The sequence below is a fragment of the Neoarius graeffei genome, chromosome 6 (assembly GCF_027579695.1).
Source record: "Neoarius graeffei isolate fNeoGra1 chromosome 6, fNeoGra1.pri, whole genome shotgun sequence".
NCBI classification, from domain to species: domain Eukaryota; kingdom Metazoa; phylum Chordata; class Actinopteri; order Siluriformes; family Ariidae; genus Neoarius; species Neoarius graeffei.
In genome coordinates, this window is record NC_083574.1 from 51496218 (window position 1) to 51513074 (window position 16857).

At 43.6% G+C, this 16857-nt stretch overlaps 1 protein-coding gene across 1 annotated transcript in view; it reads right to left on the reverse strand.

The window, feature by feature from the left end:
- Positions 1-9662, reverse strand: part of zfpm1 (zinc finger protein, FOG family member 1) — a 144925-nt gene extending 135263 nt beyond the window's left edge. Inside the window, exon 1 of the mRNA XM_060923801.1 lies at positions 9251-9662. Coding sequence (XP_060779784.1) covers positions 9251-9290 — 40 coding nt within the window. The 5' untranslated portion in view covers positions 9291-9662. The remainder of the gene's footprint in view (positions 1-9250) is intronic.
- Positions 9663-16857: the final 7195 nt, after the last annotated feature.

Below are 16857 nucleotides of genomic sequence, written 5' to 3' on the forward strand. Positions count from 1 at the left end.
TTTATACTCTTTAATGAAAAACAAAAAGGTGATACAAGGCGGAAACAATAGCAGGAAGTGAAGTCCGCGCCGTTTTTCAGCAGTCGCGTCACATGACCAACGTGGCATGAACAACGCCAGCGAATCAGGAAGGTGGATGTCACAGTGACGTTGTCCAATGACGACGTCAGCTAGAGCTCAGCACTGCGTTTCCTCGTATCTCAATGTTTACACAGCACCGGATCAGATACGAACTGGGTTGAATACGTGGGCCCTGGCAGATTCAAGTTGTTCCGCCTGTGGAGTTGTTTCCCGGCATTTTAATGTGAACGGACAGTGCATCCGCGACGAAAACGAGACGGATACGGTCTAATGTAAACACCACCTCAGTAAAACCTACAGCTCAGTTCCTTATAAAATTGCACTAATTACACCTTCCATCCATCCATCCATCCATCCATCCATCCATTATCTGTAGCCGCTTATCCTGTTCTGGGCCGCAGGCAAGCTGGAGCCTATCCCAGCTGACTATGGGCGAGAGGCGGGGTACACCCTGGACAAGTCGCCAGGTCTTCGCAAGGCTGACACACAGAGACAAACAACCATTCACACTCACGGTCTATTTAGAGCCGCCAATTAGCCTAACCCGCATGTCTTTGGGGGAAACCGGAGCACCCGGTGGAAACCCATACAGACACAGGGAGAACATGCAAACTCCACACAGAAAGCCCCTCGCTGGCCACTGGGCTTGAGCCCAGGACCTTCTTGCTGTGAAGCGACAGCGCTAACCACTACACCACCGTGCCGCCCTCTAATTATACCTGAGACTGCTTTTTTTTTTTTAAAGCAAAGGGTCGTCACACCAAACATTGCCTTTTTTCATGCGTTACTGCTTACTGATCTTTATGATATTTTTTAATGTAAAAGCATTTAATTTCCTTATTTTTTGAAGGCATATTTGCTCTGCAGCATTTACTGCATGTGCCTAAGACTTTTGCACAGCAGTGTACATGATCTGAAGCCAATCAACTGAGAAATCAAATCAATTTACCTGAGCGGTTCTCCTTATACGTAAATTCACACAGACTCAGGAAGCTACAAATGTTTTTCTGAACTAATTCAGTTTCACGGATACCACATTTCCTGTGTCAATTTCTCTATGAGTGATTAACAAATACATATGTTTGTATCCAGCTTGATAAATATGCCCCAGTGTTTAAAACATGGGCATTTTGAAAAGGCACACACCTCCACTGATGTAACCTGGTGATACAGCCAACCCAGCTAGCACTCTTGACTGAGTTTTACAGCCACGCTGTCCGGCTACAAAAGCAGGTCATTGGACCTGTTTGTCCACAGAAGGCCTTTTTACACCCTGGAATGGAGAGCTGAGCACAGTAGGAGAAAATGGCCTCTTATCGCATGTGCTGGGGGGGGCTGTCATAACAGTGATACACCATCCATGAACTGATAGACTGCACACACACAAACCATTAACAACATGGCCTTCAGACTCTACCTGTAAGCACATGAACCAGAACTCCCCGAATTATGCGTTAATATCATGATAATCCAATGTCCTGCCAACTCGATTCAACTACCGACATTACATTTTATTGTTTAATTATCAGAATGAAGCACCGTTTCAAAGAACACTCCCTCCATTTCATGTAAACTCCACATAAAATCTTGATATCCATTCAAACAGTAGCATTCACCGATCATCCAATCCATTTAACTCCTACACGAGGACAGATTCGCCACTTGCTCGACCGCGCTAATTAAAGCACATCAAATAAAAGAACGTAACATCAATCCAAGCATGGAAATCAGCCAATCTAGTCAACTGCATTAACCGTGATCTCATCAAACATGGCTCCTCCACATGCACACATTATCATATCTCCATTCTCCATAAAGACTAGCTGATTAACTCCAACCAACCCCCGTCGTAATCAGCACGTTAAATCAACTCCATTAGCCAGCGTTCATCAAAACAGATCCCTCCTGCTATGGAAACTCTGTTCCAAACATCCCACTATCTGCACTAATCAAAAACACTACACCAAATCTCTCTGCTCCATGTGATTCCATGTGATAGGGGCGGCTCATGATTACTCTCACTGTCCCTGTTTGTTGTTGTTGGTTCGGGTTTTTTTTTTTTGGGTGGGGGGGTTTCCCCATGCTTAAAAATGTGCAAAGAGGGCTATAAGCGCCTTGGCAGTGCATCAATATTTCATGCCCAACCACTCCCGCAACAACGCTTGCATTACAAATTGAGCTGAAAGTTTCTGTCTCTCTTTTCAGAATATTAATGCATTGTCTAGTGTAACATCCAGGCAATTGGTACTGCACCCACTACACATACAACTGTATGTCACAGTCGAGGGTGACATTACTTACCCAGTGTGCTTTACTAAAGTGCTATCATTTAAAATGCAAGTGAAGCTGATAGCTGTGTGGGCATTGGGGAAAAGACTTGGGGTATGTATATGAGTGCCTTTGTGAATTTTATTGTTGTTGTTAGAGGCGATTCTAGAGTCTGTTGTGGCCCCAAGCAAAAATTTCCAGGGGGCCCTTCTGACCAGTGTTCATCACCAATATCTCATCTCATCTCATTATCTGTAGCCGCTTTATCCTGTTCTACAGGGTCGCAGGCAAGCTGGAGCCTATCCCAGCTGACTACGGGCGAAAGGCGGGGTACACCCTGGACGAGTCGCCAGGTCGTCACAGGGCTTGTTCATCACCAATATGTTATAAATAATCTGACACCAACGAAAAATATATGAAACCAAAGTTTTTTAAATTCCAAATGTGAAAATACAATGGTAAAGAACAATAAAAACAAAATAAATAAGCCCGCGGGCCCTGACTCTCGGGGGGCCCCCAGGCCAGGGGGCCCCAAGCAGTTGCCTGCCTTGCCTGTTCACAAGCTGCGCGTCTGGTTGTTGTTGTTTTAGGTGGGGTTTACATTAGACCGTATCAGCGGATCATCAGATTAACGTTTTTAAAAACGATTAGCGTGCACACAGCAACGCCAATACACGGATACGCTAATCACATGACTAATTCGGCACGTAAGTTGAAATGTGTCAGTGCGGCTCATCGCTTCCTCCTCAGCGGCTGCGCTCCAAATCACTCCACCTTGAACAGCGAGTGCCCTCTGGAGGGTGCGCACTCCGGCCCTGCGCAGCTCACAGAGCGCGCGAGTGAAGCGCACGAGCAGTGATTTGGGACTGGGCCGCTGTGCGCAAGTCACTTACCACTTGCAAGTGGAAGGATGGCAAGCCTAAAGACAATCATAACTACACAATGGGCAGTATTTGCATCAGTATTTGCAGTATTTTCATACTTTTATACTCTTTAATGAAAGGTGATACAAGGCGGAAGTCCGCGGCGTTTTTCAGCAGTCGCATCACATGACCAACGCCAGCGAATCAGGAAGGTGGATGTCACAGTGACGTTGTCCAATGACGACGCCAGCTAGAGCTCAGCACAGCGTATCCGCGTGTTCTCAATGTTTACACAGCACCGGACCAGACACGATCTGGATTGAATACGTGGACGCTGGCGGATTCCCGTTTGCCGGCGTTTCCAGGCGTTTTAATGTAAACGGACAGTGCATCCGCGAAGAAAACGAGACAGATACGGTCTAATGTAAACTTGGCCTTAGTCTACTGTATTTTTTACATGAAACCTGGAAAACATGACAGCTAAAAATAAATAAATAAATAAATAAATATATAATCAGCGCTATTTACAGATATCAAATGACTCTTGTTTGGTTAGAAGGAAAATCCAGTTCTACGCTTTACTCTAGAGATCTTCTCAGGAAGAAAAAGAAAAGAAAAAAACAGACGCCAGCATTAAGGGTGCTGTTGTAAAGGTGGAATAAAGTGTCTGTATCTTTGTGTGCTGCTCCTCATAATTTACAGTGTGTAAAAAGCAGGAAGAAGCAATAACTCTTAACACCAGCACACAGCTATGCTTCTGCCACCAGGCCAACATCCGGCCACTTCCTAAGTAGTAAATATGAATCCACAGGCAGTTTAATGTGACCGCTCGGTCGACGTGTACCAGGAAAGGACACAACCAAACATCACAGAGAGCCGGACAGCTCATCCAATCAAAACCAAGCAACAAATCTGCACACTCAATACACAGAAGAACCAGAAATTCATCACCCTGTCAGCTCGAGTGAAACACCAAGTGGAGCAAAGTGTATTCAAATACGTATTATACTTCCTGAAATTAGGCTTAAAACTCTTGACCTATAAAAGCTGCAGAGTGAATGATAAAAAATCCTGACGGCAAACTTACAACAAATCTGACGGGGTCCCCCCATTTTAAAGGTCTCTTTCCTATTAAGACCACAAATAAAGTACAATGCAATGGATATGACAAGCTGCTGCTGATGATGATTCCTAACAGCTTCCATGTTTATAAATATTCATTCTGTAATTCTATAGAAAGCATGATATGAAGAGTGCTTGTAAAGGCCAAGTGCAGCAATGTAGGAAGCCTGCAAATGCAACAGATCACTAAACAGTTGATAGATAAAGAAAGGGATGATCATTATCTATAAAAAAAAAAAAAAAACATTATTTGAAATCTTTTTCTTCCTTCCACTTTACCAACAGGTTTATAACCTGCTTAAGTCTGTGCTAAAGTCTTCGGAACCTTATTGTTTTTAGTACAAACTTTGCTATAGACTTTTATTTTATGACTTCTACGTTATGGAACCGGTACAAAAACAGTTTAGATTTCCAAACGTTAGTTTTCCATCTTTGTAGCCTATGTCAGTAAAGAAAGCAGCATTATTACATAACAGACCACTTTTCAGACAAAAACATAATGAAGGCTACTGCTGCAAAAATATTCAGGAAGTGCAACACTCAGAGTGTCCAGACGAACTGTAGCTGATTCTGTAAGACGCTCAGTAAAACCTACAGCTCAGTTCCTTAGAAAACTGCACTAATTATACCTCAGACTGCTATTTTTTTTTTAAGCAAAGGGTCATCACACCAAACACTGACTTTTTTCATGCGTTACTGCTTACTGATCTTTAAGCTGTTTTTTTTTCATGTAGAAACATTTAATTTCATTATTTTTGAAGGCATCTTTGCTCTACAGCATTTCATTGCATGTGCCTAAGACTTTTGCACAGTACTATACATCCCTGGATCGAAATAAAATAATTACCAGCACATGTATTTGCTTTTGAAACATTGTTTTTCACACATACTATAAACTTCAAACATACAAAACCTGTACTGTGCAATATCTCATGATAGATTTTCACCAGGGCCACAAATATGCTGACTTTTATTTCTATATGGCTGTTTTTTTTTTTCTACCAAAGTTTCAACCAAAAAAAGCTCTTCACAGATAATCATCAAGGAAGAAAAAAAAAAAAAAAAACTCCCCCACATCTCAATGCTATCTTATACAGGATCTACTGTGAGTAATATGTGGAATTAGTTTTAATTAAATTAATCGACTATGATGGTTGTTAGGAGAAAAACATGGGGGCGGGAAGAGGGAGGAGGGTGGGAGCGGGAAAGAGAGAAGGAAGGGGAGAAAATCATTCACACCTATCATCTAATTATACAACAACATTAATCACATTAGGGCTGGAACTGATTGCCAGGGTCCAGTGCCCTGCTTCTGCTACGTGTCGCTTTGTTATTGCAGCACACTCTTAACTCCTGCCTGCTCTGGCCTGATAACAACTCTTATCACATTTGGCAATCTCTATCTGCGCCAGAGATCAGGCCCCAGGGCTTATCAAAAGTTCACATCGAGCTAAAAGCAGAACAAAGAAGGGGAAAAAAACACATACACTCAGGCAAAAGCCACCAAAGAGTCCTGCTGTGAGTGTGTATACGTGCACGTACGTATGTGCACGCAAGTTAATGTGTATGAGAAAGTGTATAAATATCTGATTGTACAAGCACACTTTATCTGTGTGTCTGTGTTAAAAAGATTTCATTTGCTTTTATTCAGTATGATATTTTAACAGGATATTAGATTAACCCTCGTTTCAAGTGACCCCATGAAGCTGAGCCTGACAGCAGTTTTCAGCAAAAACAGGAACTGCAGATAAAATCGCGCATCCATGGTTTCAAAAGAACGACCCGATCGGCATCAACGGAAAGGTGGTCACTTGAACGAGTGCCATGACAGACCATCGGGTGGTCACTGCTCAAGTCAAACGCGCTCGAGCAACTGACGTCAATGCATAATGCATGCTGCTTGAATAATGTCACCCTGTGCAGAGCGGCTGCTATCTCTCCACTATCTCTGCACTCTTATCTCAGCACCCATCTGCACGGCTGCCTTATCAGCGCTCACAATCTCGCTGTGGGAGGTGCTTTAAAAACCCAGAATACATCCATCTATCATTTCTGGATTCCTGCCTCTCTCCCCTACTGCTTATCAGGTCTGCAATCCTATTCTGCTCTTATCTGCTCCTCTCTCTCTCTCTCTCTCTCTCTTTTTTAAACTTATCTTCAGATACACCCAGCCAGTCCCAAACAACAACACTAACATGACAAAGATGAGAAAGCGGCAGCCCAATGTAATTAAAATGCCAATTCCAGCTCTACAATCGCTTCCATCTGTCTCACGCTGGCACTATCGGCACAGAGATCGCCGCCTCACCTATCTCGTCTCCCATCTCAACTGTCAAAATACAAGGCCTGGGATCCAGCCCTACTGGGCTGCACGCTAATCTCCACATCGGGGAGGGATGGGTAATCTATTGGAGCGATCTTCACCATTGGGAGGATGACGCACAAAAGACGCACAAATATTTCCTCTAACTTCCACCATACAAGATACTTTAGCTGGAGACTCACATAGTAAAATATCCCTAGGAGAAAAACCAAAACAAAAGGCCCAGATGTTTTGCATTTTGATCTGTGAAAGAATGCTGTGATGGTGTGATTAAACAACATGATCATCAATGTGTTAAAGATGCTCTAAAGCTATTCTTTGCTCTGAACTTTTCAGTTGGACACTGCTGTTTGCCATAACTGCCAACATCTCACCGATTATCAGGAAAACAGATAGGGCTGCCTTATCCAATCTACGCGCAACCTCATTTAACAGCTGTCGAACAATGTTATGAGTGAAACAATGCAGGTGATATTTATCCAAAATTTGAGGTTAGGAAAAAAATAAATGGAGTAAAGATCATCCTAGGACATGACTCTCCTTCCTGTCCATTAGTCAGCGTATATTACTAACATATAACAATAACACTTGATCATATCCTAGTGGGTCATTTAGACCTTTTTTTTTTTTTAAACCTAGACCCTGAAGATTGTTTTTATTTTCTAACAGCACAGGCCACAAATGTTTTGGGGGTTTTTTTCCCATCGAAGGGTGATTTGTTTAAAAAGCTGATACCTCTGGACCAAATAAGACAAACATCTCAATCAAGTGCACAGCTACTGGCATGACTGCCCAGAAACACAACTTCACAGTTCCTTAACCAAACTGTGCTACCGCCCTTTACGCTCACTGGTATATGCTAATGGTGGCTTATCAGGACATTTTTCTTTCCCTTTCAAGAGTCGCTTTCTGGCTTTGACTCACATTAATATTTATTTTTTGAGTGGGCCCTTTCAAACTCAACCTCCAAGATATTGCTACTGTGCTTATCACGCCGAAGCATCTCTTCTGGACGAAGAACTGAAACAGCACCTGGCACTGAAGCAAAACTACTTTTCAGCACTGCTTTACAGAGAGTGACAGACTCAGAGTGAGAGAGAGAGAGAGAGAGAGAGAGAGAGAGAAAGGGGGGCAGGGTGGTGCTGTTGTACTACATTTTATTTTTATAGCATAATTGTATCAACTCGAAAGATTAGAGAATTGCGATAGCCCTTGGTGTATTTATAAACAGGAAGAACTTGTCAGCCACAAGCCAATCAACTAAACACTTCTGGGGGAAAATAAAGGTTCTTCAAGTGTTTTTTGTTATGAGTCTGACAGAAATCTGCATGGAACCCTTTCTGACCGGGAAACCCACTGGTACAGGGTTAAGAAAGAAAGCACAACTTTATTCATCACACACTTGTGAAATTCATCTGAAGCAGTGAACACACACACATACCCAGAGCAGTGGGCAGCCATGCTAACAGCGCCCGGGGAGCAGTTGGGAGTTAGGCGCCTCGCTCAAGGCCACCTCAGCCCAAGGCCGTCCCATATTAACCTAACCGCATGTCTTTGGACTGTGGGGGAAACCGGAGCACCCGAAGGAAACCCACGCAGACACGGCGAGAACACAGAAAGGCCCTCGCCGGCTGCTGGGCTCGAACCCAGAACCTTCTTGCTGTGAGGCGACAGTGCCGCCTAAACCCTTAGAACCAACCAAAGTGGTCTAGAGCCTTTTTTAAAGAGTGCAAACAGTGCTTGATCACTACAGAGTTAAAAAAAAGAGGTGGTGGGGGTTGGAAAAGGGGGGAAAAAGATCCACTATCAGCCAGAGAGATCATCTGTTATCAAACAGCCCATCTGTGGGAAGAGAAGCAGAGAAGGCCGGAGGGAGAAGGCAAAACCAGCCACAGACACACACACACACACAAAAAAAAGGCTGAATTTTAATTCTTATCGAGGCTGAGATCGGATCGCGACTTATCTTTAGTCGCATCGGATTTTTTCACAGAACACTGACGTTTCCACAGGAGAATTAAAACAGGAAGCCACGGTTACACTGCTCTCTCTCTCACACAGCATTATCACAGTCACAAGTGTTTTCACTCAGTGTTTGCTGTCCACAATGCAAGCCAAGGTGATCAAAGTCGAGTTTATCTCAAGTGTCTTTTTTTAATTATTATTTATTCCTCGGTTACTTTACAATTCCTGTGTAGTGCCAGGCTCTCGCCCCAGGACCAGCCCTGCTCTATTCGTGTTTACGTATCAGTGTGTTTTGTTTTTATGCTACACAGCGCGTGAGGAAACAAACTCCAACTCCGTGAGCACGCGGACAGCGTCAATACAGTCCGAATAGATTATTATAATAATAATAATAATCGTTATTACTATTATTATAACACATTAACGGCTTGTGAATGAGTGTGTTGGAAGACGAAAAGGTGTAGATTATGACTGCTGGAGCGCGTCTGGGAAACACGAGTAGTTTCCAGGAAACGTGAAAGCGGCGCGCGCGCTCCACGATACCCTGAAAAGACACTCGCACTGTCGTAAAATCTTATTCTGCAGGTTTATATGGCAACCGTTTGGAGACTGAAACTTTTGAGCTTACGTTTGATCTGACGCGGCTTGCTCTGCTTCCTTCGGGACATGCTTGTGTCTTCTTCGGTCCCTGTGCGGCGGAGGCGAAGTGATGATGATGATGATGATGAGTAGCTTTTGTCGTAAAACTAGCAGCAGTGGGACTCGACTCGCCCTGCGGCCGGAGACACCCGCATGACCCGCACGAGCAGATTCTCAGCCGGGAGCGCGCGAGCTACCTGTAGCCGTGGACGCGTCTGTTTTCGCTCTCGGCGCCTCTTGTCCGAGACGAGCGCTTTAAATCTTTCTCCGATATTTCTACTGATACCGCAAATGTTTCGCGACTGGAAAAGAAAAAAAAACAACCCAACCTTTTTTTTCTTCCCCCCCCCCTGTTGTGTCAATTTATGTTCTCGCTTGCCGCACTTCCAAGTGAGCAGTTCTCAATGGGGCTTCAGCTCCACAATCACATGAAACAGCAAAGCCGACTACACCGAGCCACGCCCCCAGGAACGCCTCTTGCGCGTGACGTCACGCCGCATGCCTCTTCATACCTCTGACTGAGCAAACGCAGAAACAGAAGTGTACAACTAACACTCAGGACTTTTCTCATCTCATCTCATTATTATAACCTGCATGTTTTTGGACTGTGGGGGAGCACCCGGAGGAAACCCACAGGCAGAACATGCAAACTCCATACAGAAAGGCCCTCGCCGGCCACCGGGCTCGAACCCGGACCTTCTTGCTGTGAGGCGACAGCGCTGACCACTATACCACCGTGCCACCCCGTAGTGACATTTAATAAATTCTTTCATTTTAAATTCCCTCTTTGGCGGCATGGTGGTGTAGTGGTTAGCGCTGTCGCCTCACAGCAAGAAGGTTCTGGGTTCGAGCCCAGTGACCAACAGGGGCCTTTCTGTGCGGAGTTTGCATGTTCTCCCCGTGTCTGTGTGGGTTTCCTCCGGGTGCTCTGGTTTCCCCCACAGTCCAAAGACATGCAGGTTAGGCTAATTGGTGGTTTTAAATCGACCGTAGGTGTGAATGTGAATGGTTGTCTGTGTCTATGTGTCAGCCCTGTGATGACCTGATGACTTGTCCAGGGTGTACCCCGCCTCTCGCCCATAGTCAGCTGGGATAGGCTCCAGCTTGCCTGCAACCCTGCAGAACAGGATAAAGCGGCTAGAGATAATGAGATGAGATAATAACAAATATAATAATTATCATAATAATGTTATTACTGTATTATTATTTATAGATCTCTCCAGATAGATAGATCCACTATCTAAAAGCATGCCGATAGGCAGATTGAATACACTAAATGCCAACTAGATGCGAATGAGTGTGTGAATGTGTGTGTATGGTGCCGTGTGATGGACTGGCATCCCAGCCCGCGTGAATTCTTCTACCTTGCACCCAGTGTTGCCAGAACTGGCTCTGTATTCTCGCTGAGGCTGGTCAGGATTACTGGTCACTGATGACAATGATGGTGATGATAATGATGATGATGATCACTATCCATTCTTCATTATAACCTTCATCATCATCATCCATTCTTCATTATAATCTTTATCATCATTATCATTCATCATGGCGGCACGGTGGTGTAGTGGTTAGCGCTGTCGCCTCACAGCAAGAAGGTCCTGGGTTCGAGCCCCAGGGCCGGCGAGGGCCTTTCTGTGTGGAGTTTGCATGTTCTCCCCGTGTCCGCGTGGGTTTCCTCCGGGTGCTCCGGTTTCCCCCACAGTCCAAAGACATGCAGGTTAGGTTAACTGGTGACTCTAAATTGACCGTAGGTGTGAATGTGAGTGTGAATGGTTGTCTGTGTCTATGTGTCAGCCCTGTGATGACCTGGCGACTTGTCCAGGGTGTACCCCGCCTTTCGCCCGTAGTCAGCTGGGATAGGCTTCAGCTTGCCTGCGACCCTGTAGAAGGATAAAGCGGCTAGAGATAATGAGATGAGATCATTCATCATCATCATCATCCATTCTTCATTATAATCTTTATCATCGTTTATCTTCATCATCATCATCATCCATTCATTATAATAATTATCATAATTCATCTTCATCACCATCATCATAAGCATCCATTCATCATCATCATCATCATCATCAATTCTTCATTATAATCATCATCATAATTATCATCATCATCCATTCTTCATAATAATAATCATCCTTCATCTTCATCATCATCATCCATTCATCATCATCATCATCATCATCTTCTTCTTCCATTCATCACCATCATCATCATCATATTACCTAAAAATAGATAGCCAAGGTTGTGAACCTGCGCCATAATCTAACATATCTGATAGATGCCAAGACATGCTCTTGCTAAATGTGTTCCAGCAGGTGCACTTAAATGTGCAAGATACATTTTTAAAGAAGTTGAATCACCAAACTATGCGAGACCCTGGACAGAATGTGTGCCCCTCTCGTCAGTGCATTCAGCGTGCTCTGCAGGTAAAATGCAAGCTCACTGCTTCCATCTAGTGACCAAGGCTATAGCTATACCCGTCTTTTAATATCGTCCATATCTCAAAAATGTGATGGCTTTGCAAAACTCTTGTGAGATGACCTTGAAGAACAAAAGTAGAACAGTAAAGGATTTTGAAGTGAACATTTGATGGGCTCATATTGTTATTAATCTCATAGTTACACAGTATTATCCTGCATTATTTGCTGAGTTGTTGATACACTTCAGAAAGTACATCATGCACATCCTGCGTTACTTGAGTAAGCAGCACAGAATCGATTAAGTAAGATATCTTTTTTGTCATCCAGTTTTGTCATTTCATTATCTCATTCCATGATGCACCAATTAAATTGTTGAGTTTTGTGCAGGGTATGAGTGGTAATGAACTCTCTTGCTTAAATACTTAACTTTTTATATAAGTTTTTGCACATTTTATTGTATTATGGATCTAATTTAACATGGATTAAATTGTGTGTGTGGTGGTGGTGGTGGTGGTGGGGGGGGGGGGGGGGGGGGGGGGTGCCATTATTCTACATACAACCCCGATTCCAAAAAGTTGGGACAAAGTACAGATTGTAAATAAAAATGGAATGCAATAATTTACAAATCTCAAAAACTGATATTGTAGTCACAATAGAACATAGACAACATATCAAATGTCAAAAGTGAGACGTTTTGAAATTTCATGCCAAATATTGGCTCATTTGAAATTTCATGACAGCAACACATCTCAAAAAAGTTGGGACAGGGGCAATAAGAGGCTGGAAAAGTTAAAGGTACAAAAAAGGAACAGCTGGAGAACCAAATTGCAACTCATTAGGTCAATTGGCAATAGGTCATTAACATGACTGGGTGTAAAAAGAGCATCTTTGAGTGGCAGCGGCTCTCAGAAGTAAAGATGGGAAGAGGATCACCAATCCCCCTAATTCTGCGCCGACAAATAGTGGAGCAATATCAGAAAGGAGTTCGACAGTGTAAAATTGCAAAGAGTTTGAACATATCATCATTTACAGTGCATAATATCATCAAAAGATTCAGAGAATCTGGAAGAATCTCTGTGCGTAAGGGTCAAGGCCGGAAAACCATACTGGGTGCCCGTGATCTTCGGGCCCTTAGACGGCACTGCATCACATACAGGCATGCTTCTGTATTGGAAATCACAAAATGGGCTCAGGAATATTTCCAGAGAACATTATCTGTGAACACAATTCACCGTGCCATCCGCCGTTGCCAGCTAAAACTCTATAGTTCAAAGAAGAAGCCATATCTAAACATGATCCAGAAGCGCAGACGTCTTCTCTGGGCCAAGGCTCATTTAAAATGGACTGTGGCAAAGTGGAAAACTGTTCTGTGGTCAGACGAATCAAAATTTGAAGTTCTTTATGGGAATCAGGGAAGCCGTGTCATTCGGACTAAAGAGGAGAAGGACGACCCAAGTTGTTATCAGCGCTCAGTTCAGAAGCCTGCATCTCTGATGGTATGGGGTTGCATTAGTGCGTGTGGCATGGGCAGCTTACACATCTGGAAAGACACCATCAATGCTGAAAGGTATATCCAGGTTCTAGAGCAACATATGCTCCCATCCAGACAACATCTCTTTCAGGGAAGACCTTGCATTTTCCAACATGACGATGCCAAACCACATAATGCATCAATTACAGCATCACGGCTCCGTAGAAGAAGGGTCCGGGTACTGAACTGGCCAGCCTGCAGTCCAGATCTTTCACCCATAGAAAACATTTGGCGCATCATAAAACGGAAGATATGACAAAAAAGACCTAAGACAGTTGAGCAACTAGAATCCTACATTAGACAAGAATGGGTTAACATTCCTATCCCTAAACTTGAGCAACTTGTCTCCTCAGTCCCCAGACGTTTACAGACTGTTGTAAAGAGAAAAGGGGATGTCTCACAGTGGGAAACATGGCCTTGTCCCAACTTTTTTGAGATGTGTTGTTGTCATGAAATTTAAAATCACCTAATTTTTCTCTTTAAATGATACATTTTCTCAGTTTAAACATTTGATGTGTCATCTATGTTCTATTCTGAATAAAATATGGAATTTTGAAACTTCCACATCATTGCATTCTGTTTTTATTTACAATTTGTACTTTGTCCCAACTTTTTTGGAATCGGGGTTGTACAATAACTCATAATGACAAGTGGAAAAGGAATTTTTAGAGGAAAAAAAAGTTTATAGTAAAATTTATAGTAAAAATAAAAATTTGATGCTTTATTCAGTATTTTGCTGAAGCACACTTGCAGCAATTACAATATCCAGTCATCCTGAGTCAGTTTGTACAAGCACTGGACCAAAGGTGTGTAGCAATGCATTACATTTACCCCATTACATGTAGGAGAGAACAGGGAGACTTGGGACAAGTTTTCAGCTTTTGTAGATTATGTGAAATTCTTTGCAGGTGGCGTCACATTCATATTGCATTAGAGAGTATTTACTATATCCTCTCGCCTCAATATTAGTTTCTCAGCCTGTCACATACAGTATATTGGCCTTCAGACTTCACTTTTTCTGTCATTATTATTTGTGGGAAGACATGACGCATTGAAGGGAAATATGGGACATTCTATTGGGAGATTGGGACATAGTGGAGAGACATGGAACAAAAATAAAGTTAGGCCTACATGTTTCATTTTTATTTATTATCAAAACTTGTACCATACCAGTTGTATCAACACACAATGCTGGTACAGCGATAGAAAAATGTCAGTTTACCCAAAACCTGACTCGACAAAACAGTTCCATTCTCAAGAAAGACTGAAATAAGTTTAATCCTCATGCAGGGACACACCCACATTTATAAAAAAAATTTAAAAATAATTTTATTTTTTTAAACCACAAGAAAAAGCCTGTAACATGAACTGTCCCAACTTTCCCTGTCTGGCCATTTAAAAAAAATCCTTCAATGTTTTTTCCAAGAATTTACATATGATAAATAATGCTATATCTGGTAACTTGAGAGTACATACTTTATGTCAGCAACAGCGCTGAACACCTGAGTTCGGAGAAGCCTCCAAACATGGCCACTCCAGAGTACAATTCTCAAACACCACAGCACCCCTCATCTCCAGAGGATTAACAAGTACACCTGTCTCTCGTTATTCTGCAATCGCTCCCCTATATCAGCTCAACAGTCACAAACACACATCGCAAAGTATCATTCTGTGTCCCAGTACCTGACCTTACCGAGCCTTATGACTTTCTGCCTGACTACTTGTGTTTAGACTCTGTTTACGTTTATTTCCTGACTCCGTTTCCTTGCCTGCCCTCTGATATCCCATTCACTGATCGACCAACCCTTGCCCATCCCTGACTACGACATCGGCTTCCTGATTTGGATTTGTTGACCGTTTGCAATACACCTGCTCTCCTCTGTGCTTGCATCCATAAGTGCTTGCAGCCTGACAAGATACTTCGCCAGCTATGGATGCAGCAGAGGAAGTGAAGCAAACTGCACTTAACACTCAGTGGTAATTGTTAGGAGAGCACCAGCAGATGATTAGTGATCTTAACACCAGAATGTCACAACTCACTGATGCTGTATCACAGGCCATCCTGACATGCCCCTCATCCTCTGCTGGTTTCGCCCAGATGGTTCCATGACCCAAGAAATATTCAGGGGAGGTGTCTGACTGCAAGGGATTTCTGCTCCAATGCTCTCTGTATTTCGCTGCTCTCACGGGAGCCACAGAAGAACAGACGATTGCCCAATTCATCAATCTCCTCTCAGGCAAGGCTTTGCAGTCGGCTAGTGCTGTTTGGGAGCATGGGGGTGAACACACCACCTCTTATGACAGACTCATAGAACTGTTCAAGCGTGTTTTCAATCACCAGCCTGAAGGAGTTGAAGTTGGCGAGAGTTTATTAACCATCAGACAAGGAGATAGGAGAGTAGCAGAATATGCTTTGGAATTTTGCATGCTAGCCACTGGCAATGGCTGGAATGAGCCCACTTTGAAGGCCACCTTTTGTCTAGGCCTACTCCCTAAAGTACTCGCTGAACTGGCACTCCCTGATTGATCTTACTATTCACCTGGACCACCTCCTAAAGAACCAACTTTCATTACAGTGTCCTCCAGCCCCTTTTTCTACTTTGGCTTCCCCGACTCCAATGAAGATCTCTCATGCTTGCCTACAACGTTTGGAGAGAGATAGTTGACGCAGAGAGGGGCTGTGTTTCTACTGTGGTGAGTTCGGCCATCTGATAGCAAAATGTCCAATTCACCCACCTAACCCAAAGACAGAGAGTCAGATCCATCAAGAAACCAGTCAACCTAGCCCAGTGAGTCCTGAAGTAGTTCATAAGTCACATTCTCTAAAGGTGCTTGGTCTCTTAAAACTGCCAGACTTGACCCATGTTCTCTCTGCCTTTGTAGACTCAGGAGCAGAGGGGAATTTCATCAGTAGCATGATCGTCCAGAAATACCACTTGTCCACAGAAGACCTCCAAAGACCAGTCAACCTGAAGGCCATAGATGGTGTCGCCATTAGTGATGGGCTCGTAACCACATGCACATCACTAACTCAAAATTCAGGTGGGAGCACTTAATTCTGAGCTAATTTCCTTGTTGGTTACCCACACTGCCCATCATGATCTCATTTTGGGGTTCCCATGTTTCCAGCTCCACGAGCCTCTTATCTCATGGCAACACAAAGAAATCCTTCAGTGGTCCCCATCTTGCTTCCAGAACTGCCTGAAACTCCCCCAGCTTGTGAGATCTTCCAACTCTATGGTGCTCCCATTGCTTGACTCTTTAGACAATGTTCTTTCATGTTACCTGGATCTCAAAGAAGTGTTCAGCAAGGGTAAAGCTAGTGGCTTGCCTCCTCACCAATCCTATGATTGTGCCATTGACCTCCTCCTCCTCCTCGCAACCACATATACCCTTTGTCCATCACCGAACAAGCTGACATTGAAGAGTATGTCCAGGAGGCCTTGAAACAGGGGTACATTAGGCCATTAACATCTCCAGCTTCAGCCAGCTTCTTTTTCATGGAGAAGAAAGGAGGAGGTTTTCACCCCTGCATAGCCTATCAAGGCTTGAACCAAATCACCATAAAATATCCCTTCCCACTTCCCTTGGTGCCATCAGCCTTAGAACAGCTTAGATCAGCCAAGATTTTCTCTAAGCTCAATC